Source organism: Myiozetetes cayanensis, unplaced genomic scaffold, assembly GCF_022539395.1.
Source record: "Myiozetetes cayanensis isolate MyiCay16 unplaced genomic scaffold, myiCay2020 scf7, whole genome shotgun sequence".
NCBI lineage: Eukaryota > Metazoa > Chordata > Aves > Passeriformes > Tyrannidae > Myiozetetes > Myiozetetes cayanensis.
The window spans coordinates 5,064,946-5,082,746 of record NW_026087964.1 but is presented as its reverse complement, the minus strand read 5'-3'; the positions used below and the strand labels follow the sequence as shown (position 1 = coordinate 5,082,746).

Genomic DNA, 17,801 nt, shown 5'->3' with positions numbered 1-17,801 from the left:
GGTCTGCATTTTTCTCATGAAAAGAGTATTTCCCCACTGACAAACGTGGAGGACAGAGATGGCAAAGGAAACATGGCCTGTACCTCAAAACACAGGAGTGGCAAAACCTTATCAAGGCTCCAGAATTTCTGCTCTCCAAATTCCTCTTCAGGCTATACTATACTTAACTGCTACTGATGAGCTTTACATGCTTTGCAGTCTGCTGTACATTCAACTCCCACGCACACCTTAAGTAGAGAAATACAGGCACAGCTTCTTAAGCAATTAAAAAGAAAAGGAATTAAACATCGGGGAAGACAGACTTGTTATCCTTATCGTGTCTCTGGAAAAAAAAATAGTGTAGATCCATATTTTTACCTCACCTTTTTAATTTATTCATATGGAATGACATCTGATGTAAAGAGAATCCATCCTGCTGAGATGTGTCGTTCTGTCCCCATCTATAATGTACAGACCAGTAAAACCAACTGTTAGAAAAACCAGATATATTCAGTAATCAGCACTGCAGGCACCATCTATCCTTAGTACCTTAATGCTTTTAGGATCACCTTGAGAAGCAAAATTTATAGGATCAACTTTGTTCTAGCACTCAGCCTCCTGTTCTGCATTTCTAGGGATAGGGCACAGGGGCTTTGCTGTCTCCAGGAAAAGTTTCTACAGCATAGTAAGGGAATTGTAGGAAATCTGAAAGGCAGTTATTTTAGACATGCAGATTAAACAAAGCATTTTGTTAGTGCAAAACAGGCTTGGTTTACCTCTTGTGGTTTCCAGTGAGGCGATGAAGATTGCTATGTGGGCATAAAAGGGTAGAATTTGGGCCTCAGTGTTGAGAAACAGTTCTGATAATGATTTCAGCATGAATAGAAGAAACATGATGCAGAGTCCAAAGTATGCATTGAGACAAGCCAGGCTGAATAAAAGGTTCATAATTTACTGCGCTTCTCTGCAAAGAGCTACTGCATGGGAAACATGATGGATGTAGTGAACTGGAGCTTTAATAATGGACATTTATGAGCATCATCAGTGTTAATTCTTTTTTATCTGCTAGAGATAACTCAGGGATGGAGCAAGTGAGAGAGGCTTGAGGCAAGTGGGCTCCTGTGAAGTCTACCATGTGCTCCAGTCTCCTCAATAAGGATGACAGTGATTAAATGATTTTTTAACAGCCACCTGGTGTTTTTCATTCCTTCCCTTGGAGTTCAGGAAGTTGGTAACTTCAACTTGTTTCTAACCACATGCATAGAAAACATTAAATGAGCGTATAAGCTTGTCCCCATTGGACCAAAGGCCCTTCCAGTGTGGGATCCTTCTCCAGCAGTCAACAAACTATCATAAGCACATGGGGGAAAATTCCTTCCTTTGCCCATATGCAGAATCTGAGTGCATGTTCTGAACAGAGCCCCAAGGCCTGTTCAAGGTAGAGCCAGAATCAGACACTGGAAAATCACAGTGACTTTTCAGAAGTTTAGCAGATAGGCCCATCCTGCTTCATCCATTGTAGTCAGAAATTATTTATTAAAAATGTTTAATGGATCAAAAATGAGGCTAAATATTTTATACATATATGCCTATTATACATACATATATATACACTTGCAATTTATATTAGTTTTCCACTGTTATTTCATTTTTGCTGCCAAGAACACTCTTTAAGTGAGGGCTGCCTTTCTCCTTAGCTAGTAAAAGCACCTGCAAATTAATTTCCCCTTAATTTTCAAATCAGCAAGTACCAGTTTGCAGAAGATGCTTCTGGCTCTTCCATATTTTCTTTGGGAATAAGTGCAGCACAAAGGCCTCCCTGAGACTTCTGCACAGCTTCAGCTGGGGAACACAGGGGCTATTCACAACCAGCTCTTCCATCTGCATTTCACTGTACATCTGTCAAAAGCAGGTTCTTTTGCACCAGTGCACGCGGTATCTCTGTGCTCCCCTTTTCAAATCCTGCCTCTGGTACCGCTGTGCTGGCTTTGTCTGCAGCACTGCCCTCATTCAGAGTGATTGCAGCCTCTGCTTGCCACACACAGCACATAAATCCTTAGGCTGCAGCTCTGGTTTCTCGGTCAGGAGCACTGATTTGCCAGGAGCTCAGCCAGGCCGCAGAAGGAAGGTGTCTCTTTCCTCTTCCACACTTGCTCCCCTTCTCTCTCACTCACTGAGTTGTGGCCAGGGAAGGACTAAGAAGAACATTGTTTTAGGCAAGGGGGTCTCTGTCTGCCAAGAGAGGCAAAGGCAAACTTTCTGCCTTGGACTGGTTCCAAAGAGAAAACATCCCCTATGCTTCTCTGCCTCACAAAAGGCACAGCAGCCTCAGAGCTTTCCTGCTCTTAAGTTACCTTTGAACTAAACTGGAATTCCTGTTGGCCTCCTTCAGCTCAGCAAGCGCTTTCTCTCTTCAGGGTGAGATCTGCCTGCTGGCAGCAAACAGCCCCCATCAGCCCCCTCCATTAGACCCACTGCTCCAGGAGGAGGTCTTGTCTCTGGGTACCAGCCTAGGGCAGGTGAAGAAGAGGGCACAGAAACCACATGGTCACTCTTGAAGGAACTACCTACACACTCTGCAACTATTGCTCAGAAAACGGGGAATGCATATTGGGTACTCAGATCATCCAGGAGTTACCTACAGACTAGTTCTGAGTACAAAGGCGTAATTGGCTTTTAAATATGAGATTTCCATCTGGAAAGGGTGTTCCATGGGACTTCAAGAGTATTCCACACAGTCTATTCACTAACTAGATTCAGCTAATAATAACATTCCTGATCTTTGATGTTACTTATCAGGATTTTTCATTGCTAGCAAAATGAACCGTGTCCCCATTTTTCAGAATGAAATTCAGCAATGTCTTCAGAGAGTTGTCCTGAGACTCAGCTCAAAATTACTGATCTGGAATACACAAAGAATTACACCCAAAGAAGGTACTGGCTCAGGTATGAGAAGCTCTGGAGATGTGGGAGTCATTACCAGGATTTCTCCATCACCTTGGCTATGCAGGGACAGCACCAAGCTAATGGTTATCGTGATTACACCATTTCTCTTACAGGGGGGACTTGGCTGTGCATTTTACAGGTTACCACCTGCACTCCACCGTGTGTACAAATGCCACTTGCCCAGGGCTGCACCAAAAGAAAGGAAGACACAGCTTGGTTTCAAAAGGTCATGAGAAATGCCTTGGCTTCACAGCTGATCAGTGCTGGAAGTGTTGTATGGGAAAGCAGAATTTCTGCTTTAAGGCCTCCTGCAATTAAATCCTTTGGCAAAATACACAGTTTCTTCTAGTAAGTGGAGACTCAAGGGGGTTCTGAGTTTAAATTAACTTCATGAGCAACAATAAATTAAAACTATCTAGCGCCATTTTCTTCTTCATGCTATCCAGAAATTATAAGGAACTTTATTACCACAGTCATCAAATACAGAGTATGGGGTCCTTTAAAAAGCTCACAAAAATCATTGCAGTACTTTCAACTTCAAATAAGACTGAGTTTGATTTTATACTTTACTATACATTACTAAATTTGGTCCAAATACAAGATGTCTTTATTTTTGTATTCTAAATAGCATTTTTTTTCTCTGTGGATTTTCCACCTAATTAAAGACCAGATATTTATTATTGCATAAGCACTATAATTTTTTTCAAATTAGTAATGAAGCACACCAAATGCTATAATGCATCTTGCCCTTTTATTGTATTGTATTATAGACAAAGAGGAGTACATACAGAATAACCACTCCTGTCACAACCATAAAGTTGCAGAGTCACTCTGATCCCTTTGGAAGTCCGAGAACATCCACTTGACACTCTTTCCACCTTTTTATTGTGACAAGCTGTATATATGAAAACTCAACTGTGAGCAACCGTTTTTCTAAATAAAAACACAGACAAAACCCCCAGTGCTTGTTAACAGGACTTTGCAAGGTTCTTTAGGGTACCAGCAGAATAAACATGCAGAACAGCAATACCAAACCACAGACATGCTGCCCTCCCAAAAAAGGTGAGCTGTGCTGGAAGATTCACAGGTTCAGTGCTGGAACTCCATCTCCTGCAAAAAGCCAACTCAAAAGCTGTGCATTACTTGGGCTCAAATTTAAGTGGGAGTAAAGTGACGTAAGGTTGGTATTTTGCAAAAAAAAAAAAAAAAAAAGTGTTAAATCTATTGTTTTATTTGTACAATAAAATATGGTCTATGATAAGAATCTCTATTGCTTCCCATCAGTCAGTGCCACAGTGGAGTGCAATGCCACCAGAAGAGATGTGTTGCTGTGTCATGCTGATTCTCTTGTACACAGCCCAGCCCCTGATGACCTACAAAAGGCTTTACTAGAATACTACGAATGACAAAGCAAATTTTCTCTTTGAAATCCACGTGCAAGGAAGCTGAAAACCACATGCCTTTCAAACAACTTTGGCAAATTATGTTGTAATACACTCCTTTATGTTGTAATAAACTCCTGTGTTATGGAGTATGACTGCACACAAAATAATACGTTGTCAGTGGATCACAGTTCCCTATTTCCCTGTGCCTAATGTTGTAGATAAAATGGGAGAGAAGTTTGGAAACATGCAGATAGCATGATCAGGCTGAGAGGAAAAAATCAAAAATATCAGCCACTCATGGGAAGATAGACATACTAATAATTAGCAAAATGACTTTGAAAACCGTTCTTGTCGTGTCTGTATAAAAGTTTCTAGCCTGTACATTGATGCTTGAGCAGACACATAAATCTTTACTTTGGGTATGTTATATTAAGCCCTATCAAAAATCTATAATTGCCAATAAGAACTTTCCACTTGGCCATTTCCTGCTCTCCTCCAAAAAGCAAAGGGAAAAAGGGAAACAATGAGAAAGGACTTGTTATTCTTTTTTGAAGAGTAACAAGGCACAATCTTGTCATCTACTACTATTACACTGCTTAAATTGTTTTGCTCTCTCTTGTCTCACACTGACTCCAGCAGGAATATTAATAGCATCAGCACTGTAACCCACCGTGATGGAGCGTAGAGTCCATGCAAGAGCTACGGAGCATTTTGGTAGAATTTGAATAATTCCCAAAGTACAGTTTGCAAGAGACTCCTGGGCAGGCAGGCATTGTGTAGGCTCTCTGCCAAAACTCTCTGTAGAGGCCAGTTTGAGTGGTTCAATCCAGCATGTGATTTGCTTAATGAAAGACACTTCTCCAGAAGATTTTGGCAGACACAATCAGTTCAATTGCCAGGCAGTATTCATGTGATTACAAATGTTACTGATCACATTAGATACTTAATAAATCTCTCCAAAAAGATCACAGCTACTGTGTGGCTCTGAAGAAATTAAAATTGTGAGGCATATTACTGTGTTTGCCATGCACTGGACTATTGATACGATTGGGAACAAATCCCTTCCTTGGACTGCCAACCACTCACTGACAACTATTAATTTCTATATAAAGCTAAGTCTGACTGTTTGTAAATGTTTAGCTATGCACCGTGGCAAAGTAGCTTCCTTTTCATGTTATTCTTCCATAAATACATTAAAGAATTTGACTCCACTGACTTTCACAGGTCTACGGCAATCCACATGAGTCAAGGAGTTGGCCTGAGAGTCCAAGGAAAATTTTTGGCTTGAAAAACCAAAAAAGCAGGATACTATCCTTGCATAAAAACCGTGAGTGAGACTTTGGCACTGTTTCTTCTGTTGACATTTCAGCAGATTCAATATCAGATACAGTAATGATAAACCACATTAAAGCAAAAATGATTCAACTGAGCTATACCTGTTTTGATAAAAATGGTTTTCCTTTTGGTGTGGCAAAATTTGCACTCTGTATCTTCCTGTAATTTATTGAACAGCATTTTAAAAATGAATAAATGTCCATTGGCCAAATCCCAGTGCTCATTTCAGTGTATTGCGTGAAAGCAATCACACAGGCCTCTCTTTTCCGCTCTCAGGAGGAGGGTTTCTGTCTGGGGAAAAAAAAAAAAAAATCATGAAATCAAAGAACTAAATATATCACTTTAAAAGAGTATATAATTGATTAGATCTAATCCCTCTGCACAGCTGCAGCCAAGGTGCTTTGCTGAGTGAAAAATCATAGTTATTAGTGCTGGTTTTCATCCAGAAAAAATGATGAAATAAGTGTATTCAGAACTGAGATGCAGGGAGGGTATTTTTATAGTTTGAATGTTTCCATTTTCACGGTTAACTTCTAGGGAGTAGGTTGTCAAAATTATTAAAATGTCCCTTAGAAATGCTAAGTAAAATTCCACTTTTGACTGCACTGGTTTTAATTCCTTCGTGGTGATTGATGGCTTCCTGTTGACGATGCCTTCAGTACTGTGTAATTTAATTGCACCAGACAGCATGTGCTGAGGTGCCAGTTGTGCTTTCAGTTACACCGCTGGTTCTCTAGAATAACTCTGAGTTCAATCCAGCTGTCAGTCTGACCTTGTTGTCTGAAATCCGTAATCTTTCAGGGCAGATCCAGACTTGAGTATGTGGTTCCTATATTAACCTGAGTTAATTTGCTGACAATTGCCTTATTACTAACTCCATTTGGAGCTATGCTCCCAGAACTCAGCCAAAAGCTTAAAAACCATTCTCTATGTACACAGTTTAAAATTACTTGCTGTTGTTTTTTGGAATGCCTTAGTGGAAAAGCATCTCCAGGCTTTTTTTCTCTGAATCCAGGGTGGGTGAAAATAACTTTACATCTTCAAAGATATTTAAGTATAATTTATTCAGCTGTGATCAAATAACAAGTATTTTGTGGGATCTAGTCTCACTTTTTTGAGAAAAAAAAAGGCTGAATTTCTCAAATGGCACCATCATTTCAGAAGCTGAGTTTCCTGTGAGACTCAAAATTTTTGATGCAAGCAATTCACATCACAAGTGCAATTGTGACTGAGGAGAACCTTCCTCCTGAGCATATCTTGTGGTTTTCACCGTGTGGTCTGCGGTCCCTTAAGCAGTTTGCAGACTGACTTTGAAGAGTTTCTTGAGGGGAAAAGAAAAAAATGTAGTGGGCTTGAATTTGCAGTGAATGGGTTTCCCATCTGCACTGCAAAAACCCATTAAAGGTTGAAAACCACTTGTGAACAAATTATCTCAAAGCTCTTGAAACAACAAGGTTTTCAGGCTGCTGGTGTGCCTCTGACCAGGTAAGTCCTGATAAATTAGACACAGCAAAGGGCTAATTAAGAAAGACAGTTTCCAAAGGAATAGCTGGGCACTCCTACATGAGTCCTGCTCCACCAAGCCTTGCCTCTGCCTGACCAGCAGTAGCCTCTGTTCCCCAGCAGTGTCCTGTCTCTACTACCCATTTCTTGTTCTTGGACTGCAAGCTTGTGCAGGGAGAGGCTGTTTCAAATTGCTTTCTTTTTCCTCCACAGCCCTCTATCCTTTTCAACTCAAACTTTTGACATCCACCTTTGCATTAAAGAGGACTTGTTCATGTTCCTTGTCTGCTTTCACTTATCAGCTTAGTGCCATGGCAGGCATTTTTAAACACTGCTCCCTGCTCCTGCAATGGAATCTTGGATGAGTGAATGCTCTCATTGTTGGGAGCCCAGGAGAAATCATAGAATCATCTTAACATCAAACAGGCTTATTGGATTTCACAGTAATGCCATAAAGCTGTCACTGCTACCACAACCCCTGCCTGGGCGTCACTCAGGACTATTTACAGGCAGGAAGAGCAGCTCTGGAAGCACACAATTGTACACTGAAAGAACTGTGAAAGAGAAGTACCAATTACAAGATTTAATTGTGGCCTTGATGGCATTGGCTGAGGAATGATGTGCAGGAGCAGTCCTGCATTGGGCTTGCCCTTCTAAAAACAATTTCCAACACTGAGGAGTTATTGAATGAAGTTATTTGTGTATAAAACTTGAGAAATTATAGTTAGTCATCGTGAGCCAAGCTCTGGTGGTGGAGTAAGGATATGGAGGGTCTACCTTTCAGAGAATAGAAGGTCACAGATCTGTAGGGCCTTGCCTGCTGTATTTCACTTTAGTATGCCTGCGTCATTCAATAACTTGTATCTAACTAAAGCATCTCTTCCAGAAAGCCCTCTGGAGTCTCACACCAAAGGCTGGGAAAGGTGTACAGTAATATTCCCTCTGTTTACTGGAAGTACTAAAACTCTGACAGTTGTCAAAGGGTGGGTGATATTACAAACTACTGGTTATGTCTGTTTTGGTGATGCACTGTTCCTATGTCCCCTGCTCTGTAATACTGGTAGCTGCCTGAATTAGTGCCTTGGCACGTCAGGCCTGTCCAGCTCCTCATAGAAACAGAAGCTTATCTTGTGGTGCTCTGGGATCAGCTTCTCCCTTTATATTCTGATTCACTTCTTACAAGTCAGCGCTGCTCTCTGAAGGAATGTATTCTTGCTCCACTCTCCAGAAACAATAGACCTCACAGACACATCTGAATATCTCTAGGAGTGGGATTGAGGAACTGTGCTGCCTCTATTGAATAAAAAAAAAATCTTTAACTTCCCACGTAAAGCCTGTCGACTGTAAAAGAACCAGCACAGCTGCAACTGCACCTGGTCTTGACATGTCACATGTAGGTACAGAACATTTCAGCTGAACCTAATCCAAACAGGTGGAACCCTGCTATGCACCAGAACAGCCCAGCACAGCTGCTGGAGGTAAAGCCCCTCTACTGACACTTTACCAATTACGAGTTATTTATTATTACACTTGTGCATGGGAAACTTTTGGAATGTAACCCACACTCGGAGCTCTGTCCTAATCACTTGGCTATTGATAGCTCAGGAAAGCTACAGTCACTCCAACCTTATTGTGTAGGGCCCAACATGATTGCCAGGTCACAGGAAACCAGAGGCAAAGCAACATAATTGCCCTTCTGTGTTACGGTTTGAGACACCTAATTGATTTATTATCCCTTTGGTGTGGCTCTACTGTGAATGACAATTTGAGCTGAGTGTGATTTTAGAGGAGCAAGGAGCCCTTCTCATCTGCCAGCAGAGATGGCCCTGCTCAAAGGCACTGGGCAGGCTCCTAAAGGAACTGGGAGATGTAGCTGTGAACTGGTTTCACTCACCACAAGTCGCCTTGTGGTCATGGAGCTGTTAGGGGAGGAGAGGTAGGACAAGACATGCATGAAGGAACTTTATTTACAGGTGAGAGACCTCCTGCCTCTTGCAAGCTTCAGATAGCATGGGAGCCACCGTGGTAACTCCTAGCCCAGTCATTTTGTGCATAGTTATGAACCCACACATGTACGAATTGCTAAAATCAAGGCACTTTACACAACCTCATTTTGTTCATTGAGACCTGCACCACAAGACTGGCACGTGAAGTGGCAGAACGCCCTGTGTGCTGTCACAAACACCTGAGCAAATGTGCTTTCCCCTTTTTCATGGAGTCTCGATCCATGAGCGAGGAGTACATGGGCTTCCCTTTCCTCTGCCAGCCCTGCCTGCCACCTTCTCGCTCTCCTGTTCACTTTGTGCTCCTGCCAAGTGACTAGTCAGTCCACAGCTCAGAAGCGATGTTGTGAGGCAAAGAGTAAATTCTTGTTCTTCTCTCCTTCATACATCTTTCCTTCTCTATTTGGTGCAGGGACTGTCTGAGGTAATTCTTTAGCCTGTTATGCAAGCAGTCAGACTAGATCATTGTTAATGAACCGCTGCAGACTGCGAAAAATAATCTGTGCTTGGTATAAACCTATTTGCTGAGATGGGAGTGAGTCAGCAGAGATGTCATGTCTGCTGCACACAGACAGGCAAACCTGGCCGCTGGGAGATAAAGGCCAAGTGGAAGCCTTTCTGCAGGAACACATACCCGCGTGTCTAGGTTATACGCCGTCTTCTTCAGATCCTGCAACGCCCTCTGCATGAACTCGAACGCATGGCAGTCGACACAGGGCCGGCCTGGGAAAGGAGACAGAAGAAGGCATCATCACTGCCACAGCATGAAATTCGGAGTGTAGCAGTGCAGAGGTGAATTGTAAAGCCAGGACAAACCCCATTTTACCAGGCAGCTACACCTGCATGTGTGCAAAGCTAGGGCTGCCTCTGGACAGGGCTGTATCTATCCTTGTGCAAATGTGGGAGGATCAGCAAAACCCACAAAGAGTTCTTTGCTGTGTGTGCTTTTCTGAACACAGCCCAGACTTGACTCTGCCTGCTGCTTCAGCCCCCAGCCTCTCCCCTTAAAACTGAAATCCTTAACCCTTCTGCAGACGTGGGTTAATTCTCAACTGATACACTGAAAATAGCAGTTTGCAGTGGTTCAGGAACCAGACAGGCAGGTCTGTTTTTACAGGAGCTCTTACAGAGCAGCTTGGCAAGGGACAGTGCCAGATCTGTATTTGCTTCCTTTCACCTGCTGCTGTATTTTTTCTCTGCCAGGAATGCAAAGCATCCCACTGGCTCTGCAGCTGGTGCCAGTGTGTGTGTGCACAGAGGGGCAGGGCAGCAAAAAGACAGAGAAGAGGAGGAGGAAGGGACTTGACATCAAGTAAAACGGCTCACTTTTGAACCTGGGCATTTCTGCTCTGCCAGGATTCACCCCACACTGATCTCTGATTGTTTGGTCACAGAGTTAATGAAGTGTGCATTTTCAGAAGAATAAATTGCTCATACTGGAGGAGATGCAGGAGGAATGGGGAAAGAGGACATTTTACCTGATCACAGAGCCCCCACACTGAGGAGAGTGCTGAAATCCTTGTCCACATGCAGCCACTTATGCTGCTCCACCAAAGCAAAGAGGGTGCAAAGCTGCTGCCAGGGACCTGCTGTGCAGCACTGCAGCACCCCACCTGTGCCGGGCACCCTGCTGCCAGCACTGACTCCTGAGTTGTACCTGATGGAAGGCAGCAGCCAAAGTGCTTCTCAGGCCTCAGCAAACCTCTTAAGAACTTTGATCGACTCAGGAGGTGTTTCTCTCCCATCCACCCTCCTCCACCTCCCCTGACACCTCAGGAAAACCTGGAAATCAAGCTAGGGATTTAATTCCAGGGGTGTGGGGAAATGCAAAGTCCCCACCGCTATAAGAACAGCATCACTCAAAAACCACTCTCTCTTCAGGCTTGAGAGGAGAAGTGACAAGATGTTTTCGAGCACATTTTAAAATCACTCAACCCCCTCCTGTTTTCAGTATTTCAGTAATTTAATTGTTTTCACTTCAGATCATGGAGCAGAGCCCTTAGAATCTACATCCTCAGACTGCTGTTTGCAAATCCATCATTATTGGATCGATGTCATGACCTGCTCCCTCCCCTCACTGTGGTCTTGTCAGAAACCCCCTGCCCTGGCTCCACCTCGGGAAGGTGCTGCACACCCTGAAGTGCTCGTCACTGAAGTATTCCCAAAACCAGAACCTGGTAGAGAAAAAACAAACTTTGGGTCATAAATTAATGTCCCCTGCTTCTGCAGTGTGGAGAAATCATTTTTGAGGAGAGACATGAATTCCATAGTCAGTCACTGCCTGTCACCCAGGAAGTCTTCCCAGGCCCTTGTGAGAGCCATGGCTGTGTGGGATCATTCACTGGTATTTATGACAGCCAAGTGCTCCTGTGTGGACAGGGAGGTACTAATGGAATGGCACAGCCCTGCCAAGTGGTTATTTTACTTCTGCCAGTCCTGTGAAAGCAGCTGCCCTGGCATCAAAGCCGCTTTTGCAGAAGGGCGGTGGCAGTGAGGACACCTCCCTTGCAGCTCTGGGAGTCCTGAACTGGCACCTGCAAAGCTCCTAACATGGCACTACTCTCTAAAGTCCCAGTGCAGCTGCAGCCAGTTTCACCACATAACAAGATATTCACTCTTTAATGTAGTTTCCTGGGCTGTCCTGGGTGGTGGAGGTCCTTCTCCAGGCACTGCTGTGTCTGCATTGGGTCAGCATCCCTGCCAGCCGGGAACCAGCAGCCCTTCAAGAGCCCGTGTGATTCCTCCAAACAGCGATATCCCAGGGTGGGACACATCATTCTGAATTCCAGCTTTGCAGAGAGGATTCACTGAAGCAGCACCACTGGCAGATGAGAGGACAGCTGTACCTGGGAGTGGGGGACACACAGCGTGGAAGGAGGGTGGCTGCAACTCCTCCACTGGTGAGCCCTGCAGAGCACCATCTGCTCAGTGCTTGGAGACTGAGTGGGATGGTGCTGATCTCTCCATCAAGCAGCTTGCACTAGCACAGAGCAACTTAAATGCAGTTCCCCAAATCAAACACGGTCAATACCCTGCTGCCTGGAAATCTTACAGCTACAGTCAGACTTTTAGCAGCAGAGCTGCCATGTCCTGACTTCTAAAAGCCCTGAGTCTAACTGGGCTTTCATACTATTGTAAGAGCCAGATGATCACAGCAGCCAATAGCAGATACTTAGAATAAGTGTCTAGCAATGTTCTCCTAGCCTACCAAGAGGTCATAGGATATCCTGTGTCTGATTGCTGTTTCTACATCTGATAAGCCCTCCACGAATTTCTCTCACACTACTTTGCACCGTTGCTTCCTGAATCCAAGTCAACTTTTGTCATCTGCAGCATCCTGTAGCAATGAGTTCCACAGCTGAGCTATCCAGTGAGTGAACAAAATACCATTCCTGTCTGCTCTGAACTTGACATCTGCTGATTCCATTTCCTGCCTCTGATTTTTGCAGTGGAAAAGATGGTTATTAAATATTCACCAACGTTATCCCACTTATGACTGTTGCTTTCCACCACTCCCTGCCTTGCTCTGCTTTCCAGACTGAAGAGCTGGGCTGCTAAGCTGGCCTGTCTGGCTGGACTTGACCTCTCTTAATGCCCACAGAGGCACATGGACATTTCCCTAACGTAAATATGTCTAAGCATCCGTTTTCACAAACAAATCTAAATATGTGCTGTTCCCAACAGGAGCAATCCCACCCTGCTTTCTTGTCCTTGGCTCTGTGGTCCCACAGTTCCACTGGCTCGCAGCAGGAGCGACAAAGCAACTCCTCTGTCAGCTGGATTGATGATTTTTTCTTCTCCAGATCAGATCCTGAAAGTCCAAGTTCTGGGGCCACGACAAGAAATGGTGCAAGGAGAGGCAGCCAGGTTATGGGGAGGAGAAGGGCAGAGGCAGCACAGGCTTCCATCAACTTAAAGCAATCGTGAAACCAAACCTTGAGTCACATCATAGCAGAGTACAGCAAAGTGCTATTAATTCCTTGCTGACAGCTGGGAACAGACTATCATTCATAGGGAGACTTAACAGGTTTGTGGATTAACATAATGAGAATTATCAAGAGTCAGCTGTAATTCTTTAAACGGGTCCTGTCAGCATGAAGACTGTATGTGTCTTTGTGTGTTTGGGGAGAAGTGGGGGAGGGGAGCTTAAAATATGTTCTCTTGGCTTCTTCTTGGTGAAAAACTGGAACTGAAAGCACCCTGTAAGTCTAATTTATTTTCCCTCTCATGCACATGGCATTTGCTCCTTATATTTCATGCACCTTGGCTAATGAAAACAGACTGACCAGCTTCTGGTCTTCAAATTCCATATTTTAGTTTTCACAGTGGGTGATCTGGGCTATAAATGCAGTGGAAGGTTGGGGAAATTACTTCATTTTTTTTAAAAGTGGATTGCAGTGAACTTTAAAGAAAATAATCCACAAGTATTAGTAGCACCACTTCATACTTGAACAGTCTTCTGCACATGCAAAGTGTTGTGTATAAAGTGTAAGGACGCAATTAAACACTGCTAATTAGAATTATTCATAAAAAGCTGTGCCTGGCTCTGTGGCTGGCAGAAAGTATGCCAAGCAGACAGCAGGGGATGGTACCCCAAGCCAGATCTTGGTGCCACACACAGGACAGGATCCTGCAGTGCTAGGAAGAATTCTGACTCACTCTCATGCTTCTCTCCTGTGACTCCTGCACCTCCCACACTGGCACAGGAGCATTGCTGTCCCTCCCCTGCTCGTGGTGCTGCAGGAGGGACACACTCCACCCACCAAGTGGGAGAGAGAGGCTCTGTGATCCATGGGGGATTGCTCCTGCTAAAGGCAGGAACATTCTTAGTCCCGTGTCACACACCTGGGAAAAGAAAAAGCATCGAGCACTGCCCTGCCCTGCCCTGCAGAAGGACACTGAGTATGGTCCATGTACATCATATATCCCTGTCAAGAACACGTACTAGAGCCCCCCTTCCTACCCTGGGTTGCTCAGGGTCCCACAGCTACCAGTTTATCTGGGCTGACAGTAAGGACTTCAGTGCCAGCAATAGGGAAGGTGTGTGCACGTGAAGCAGAGGCAGTGTCCCCAAATGATGATCATGAGGATCAACTCCTTCACGAGAAGTAGCCAGTGGAGCTGACATCAAGCACGGAAAAGATCCAGAAACGTCTGTGTTAGGTGACATCAAAGGTCTACCTGGCCCAGTGTCCAGTCTCCCATGATCAGCATCTCTTGTAGCACATGAACTGTGAATAGGAGCATTCCCAAGCTTTGGGAGCAGCTGGTATGGGACAGCTCATCTCTGAGTAAGCTCTGTTGGCCTCCTGTCATGGACACAAGTGTGCCAGAGCCCATCCTAGCAGGTTACTGGTGCAGTCATGTCCCCATGACACATCCATGGGCACTGGTTATAGATGTGACCTTCATGGCCAGAAATGGGTGCCCATGAAAGAGCATAAGAACAGGGTAAGTCTGGAGGGAGGTGTTCCCAAAGACCCTCCCAGATCTCAGGAATATGCTAAGGCAGCTCCTGAATCAGAAGAACTGCTGCTGTATCTAACAGCCCTTTCTAAGATTTTTTTTCCTTGAATTTAACCAATCAGTTCTGCAATCTTATGCAGACTTTTAGCATCCACAGTGTCCTAAGGGAAGAGTTAACTATCAGGAAGAGCCCTGGCTGGCAAAGGAAAGTACCTGGAGCACTTAGCAGCTACACAGCACTGTCTCAACAAGTGCCTGATTAGGAGCATCAGGAGTTCCTTATTGTTTTAAAACTCTGCCCCTGCAGCAGCCCAAAGCAATGTACAATTCACAATTCATGGTCAGCTGAGAGTCTTCCTCCTGGCCTGGCCTCAAACATAAATACTGTTATGTTTTTGTAGCAATGCTGACAGCCTCTATTACTCAGGACAGGGCAGGGTGTCTCTGCAGAAACACTGACCACAGAAACACTCTGACCTGCCCTTCATTCCTCACTCTTACAGGCAGGTGACAAGCCAAGACAAGACAAGGAATCTTCCTCAAGGGCTATTCAAGGAACTCTGTAGCCTGGCTAGAGGAGGGTAAAAGATAACTTGTTGAGATTATAAGAACTACAAGGGCACACTTTTTCATAGGGCCTTTTGTGATGGGACAAGAGGTAATGGTTTTAAACTAAAGGAATGTCAATGTACATTAGTTATAAAGAAGAAATTTTTTACTAGGAGAGTGGTGAGGCACTGTCACAGGTTGCCCAGAGAGGTGGCAGGTGCCTCATCTCAGGAAACATTCAAGGTCAGGTTCACCAGGACCATGAGCAATCTGATCCAGTTGAAGGTGTGGCATGAAGCTGAAGGTGGCAGGGGGCTTGGACTAGATGACCTTTAAAGGTCCCCTCCCACCCAAACTATTCTATAATTCTACGATTCTATGAGACTTGGGCCAGAAACTCTGGCCTAGAGTTTTGTTCCATGCATAAAACAGGAGTTCTTACTACACAAGTAGAACAAGGAACCACTATATACTTTTGCCCAAATGCATTGACTTGCCTCTGCTAACACAGACACACAAAGGGCACACACAATTTATTTTTCAGGAATTTGAGGAGAAAAACTGGACTACTCATCACTGAACTTAGAAAAATTAATGAATGCCTAGAAAACAAACACACAAAATAAAGACGAGGTCTGGTTTAGAAAAGACTGGAAATTGGCAAATCTGAAAACTAGTAACAGAAAACTAGTATCTAAAAACTAGTAACAGAATTAATGGAGAATAAAATGTGGTGACTAAATCAGGTCTTGTATTAAATATTTGGTAGTCATGTAAAAAGACAGCTGTGACACAATGAAAGCATGACTAAGAACTAGAGATTGGTTTGTATGCAATTCTCTTCCTTTGCTTTTTTTCCCCAAAGGATATTTTAAGTTTCTAATGAGTGTCTACTTCCCACTTCCTGTCACCAAAAACACCCTGAGAACACTGACTCCATCCCCTACTAACTTTGAACTATTGCCTCATTTTGGGGCGGACAAAGTTTAAATAGACACTTACTCAAAATTGCAGAGGAAGCTAACATAGAGCTGTGATCCAAATTCAAGAGCTCCCAGCTCCATGGTGTGCTCGAGCCAGTCTGTCATATTTATTTATTTATTTATTTATTAGGTTTGCAGTATTTTGAAATCCTGCAAACATGCTTTACAAATGCACTGTTTGGGTAAATGTCCCCTGTTTCAGTCTGTAGCAGTCACAAGAAAGTTAACCCATTGTTCCAATCAAATACTAAAATAAGCAAAATGCAAGGCCCTAGGAGGAATAAACAAATAAACAAATTTTCTTCTAGCAATATCCACACTAGCAAGGACGTCATATGTATTGTGGCAAACCTGGAACCGAAACTCTCAAGAAGCAGATCTAAAAGACCTGCAAAGAGCTCCAACACAGGTCCCAGTAAAAATTATAGTATGCACTTAGTATTTTTTCCTAAATAACTACTAGTCCTTTCCTTGCTTGCTTTGCTGTTTCTACAAGCGTTGTCTCCATGTGCTTTGCTGGCATGGCACAAACTCATTGTTACTCCCTGGAATTTTGGAGAGGCGAAGTTCCCCTGGAGCTCACTCAGTGTCTGTGTGGGTGCTGGGGGTGAAGTGAAGGAAGGGGAGCGGGACGGGGTGCGGCGGGAGGGCAGGAGCGGGCACGGCGGGTACCTACTTTCTGCAGGAATGACACTCCCGGAGTCCTGGCCAGCCCCCACAAGCCTCACGCCCAGCAGGCCGACCACCGAGAGGGACAGGATCGCCACACGCACCGCACTCCAGACAGACGGCAACGCCATTGCTTCCATCAATAATTCAGGCTTGTCTTCCCTGCCTGAAACAAGGAGGAACACTGAAAATCGGCAGTTTGCTCCCAGCACGCTCCTCGCAAAGAAGTGGATGAGACATGACAAGAACAGACCCCACGCACGCACAAACACACACACACACATCACTGCAGTGACACCCCACGGGCTTGCGATGCACCCCGAGGACCAGTTTGCCCAGTACCTGATCCTTCCCTTCGCCCGTGTGCCAGAGCCTTGGAGCAGCTGTAGTGGGCAGGAGAGGCTCCAGCAGCCACTCTGAGCATGCGTTCCCTTAGCATCCCCCCTTCCCTGATTAGGGTCATTGCCATGGAGATTTGCTATAGCAACACTGAAAAACTGGAGCTGCCAAGTGGAGGAGAAGATTTAAAGGGAACACAATGCGGTGGATGGTCACTGCTGTACTCCTGCTCTGCCTCTGCCCCTCAAAGGCCATGCCTTCTCCTTGGTGAAAACTGGCTGCTGGCACCCAAATAAAAGGGTCTTGGGCAATTTTTGTGTTTGTTGCTTTTATCGCCTAAGGGACTATGCTGAAATATGCAGCTCCCATCCCTCGCTTTAGCTGTAACTCACTTAAAGTGAGATTTCGTTCTGGGAGGTTTCAAATGAGATGAAAATGCAAAAATTTTCTTGGGAAAATGACGTTGCAGGGCCAGCTGATGGTGCCCTGCACAGTGGGGAAGAATCCACTGTGGGCTTTAACTACACTGAAAAGGAAGCCTTGTGGACAACAGCATCCCTGGCACACGGACCAACCGTGAATATGGATCCTGCATCACACTAGGCAACCACGATAACAGCCCAGCCAAAACCCATGCACTGCAA

At 44.5% G+C, this 17,801-nt stretch overlaps 1 protein-coding gene across 2 annotated transcripts; it reads right to left on the bottom strand.

Moving 5' to 3' along the window:
- Positions 1-3,656: 3,656 nt before the first annotated feature.
- Positions 3,657-17,313, bottom strand: LOC126651691 (neuropeptide-like protein C4orf48 homolog). 2 transcript variants are annotated; one of them, XM_050337824.1, is made up of 4 exons: positions 17,161-17,313; positions 16,826-16,984; positions 9,786-9,874; positions 3,657-5,936 (listed from the first exon to the last, which is right to left on the bottom strand). In XM_050337824.1, exons 1-4 carry the CDS (start codon positions 17,285-17,287, stop codon positions 5,871-5,873), a joined length of 441 nt encoding a protein of 146 aa, XP_050193781.1. In that variant the 5' UTR covers positions 17,288-17,313; the 3' UTR covers positions 3,657-5,870. The 2 variants fall into 2 exon arrangements, with proteins under 2 accessions (XP_050193781.1, XP_050193782.1); XM_050337825.1 differs by having other exon boundaries at positions 3,657-5,932.
- Between the last annotated feature and the right edge of the window lie 488 nt (positions 17,314-17,801).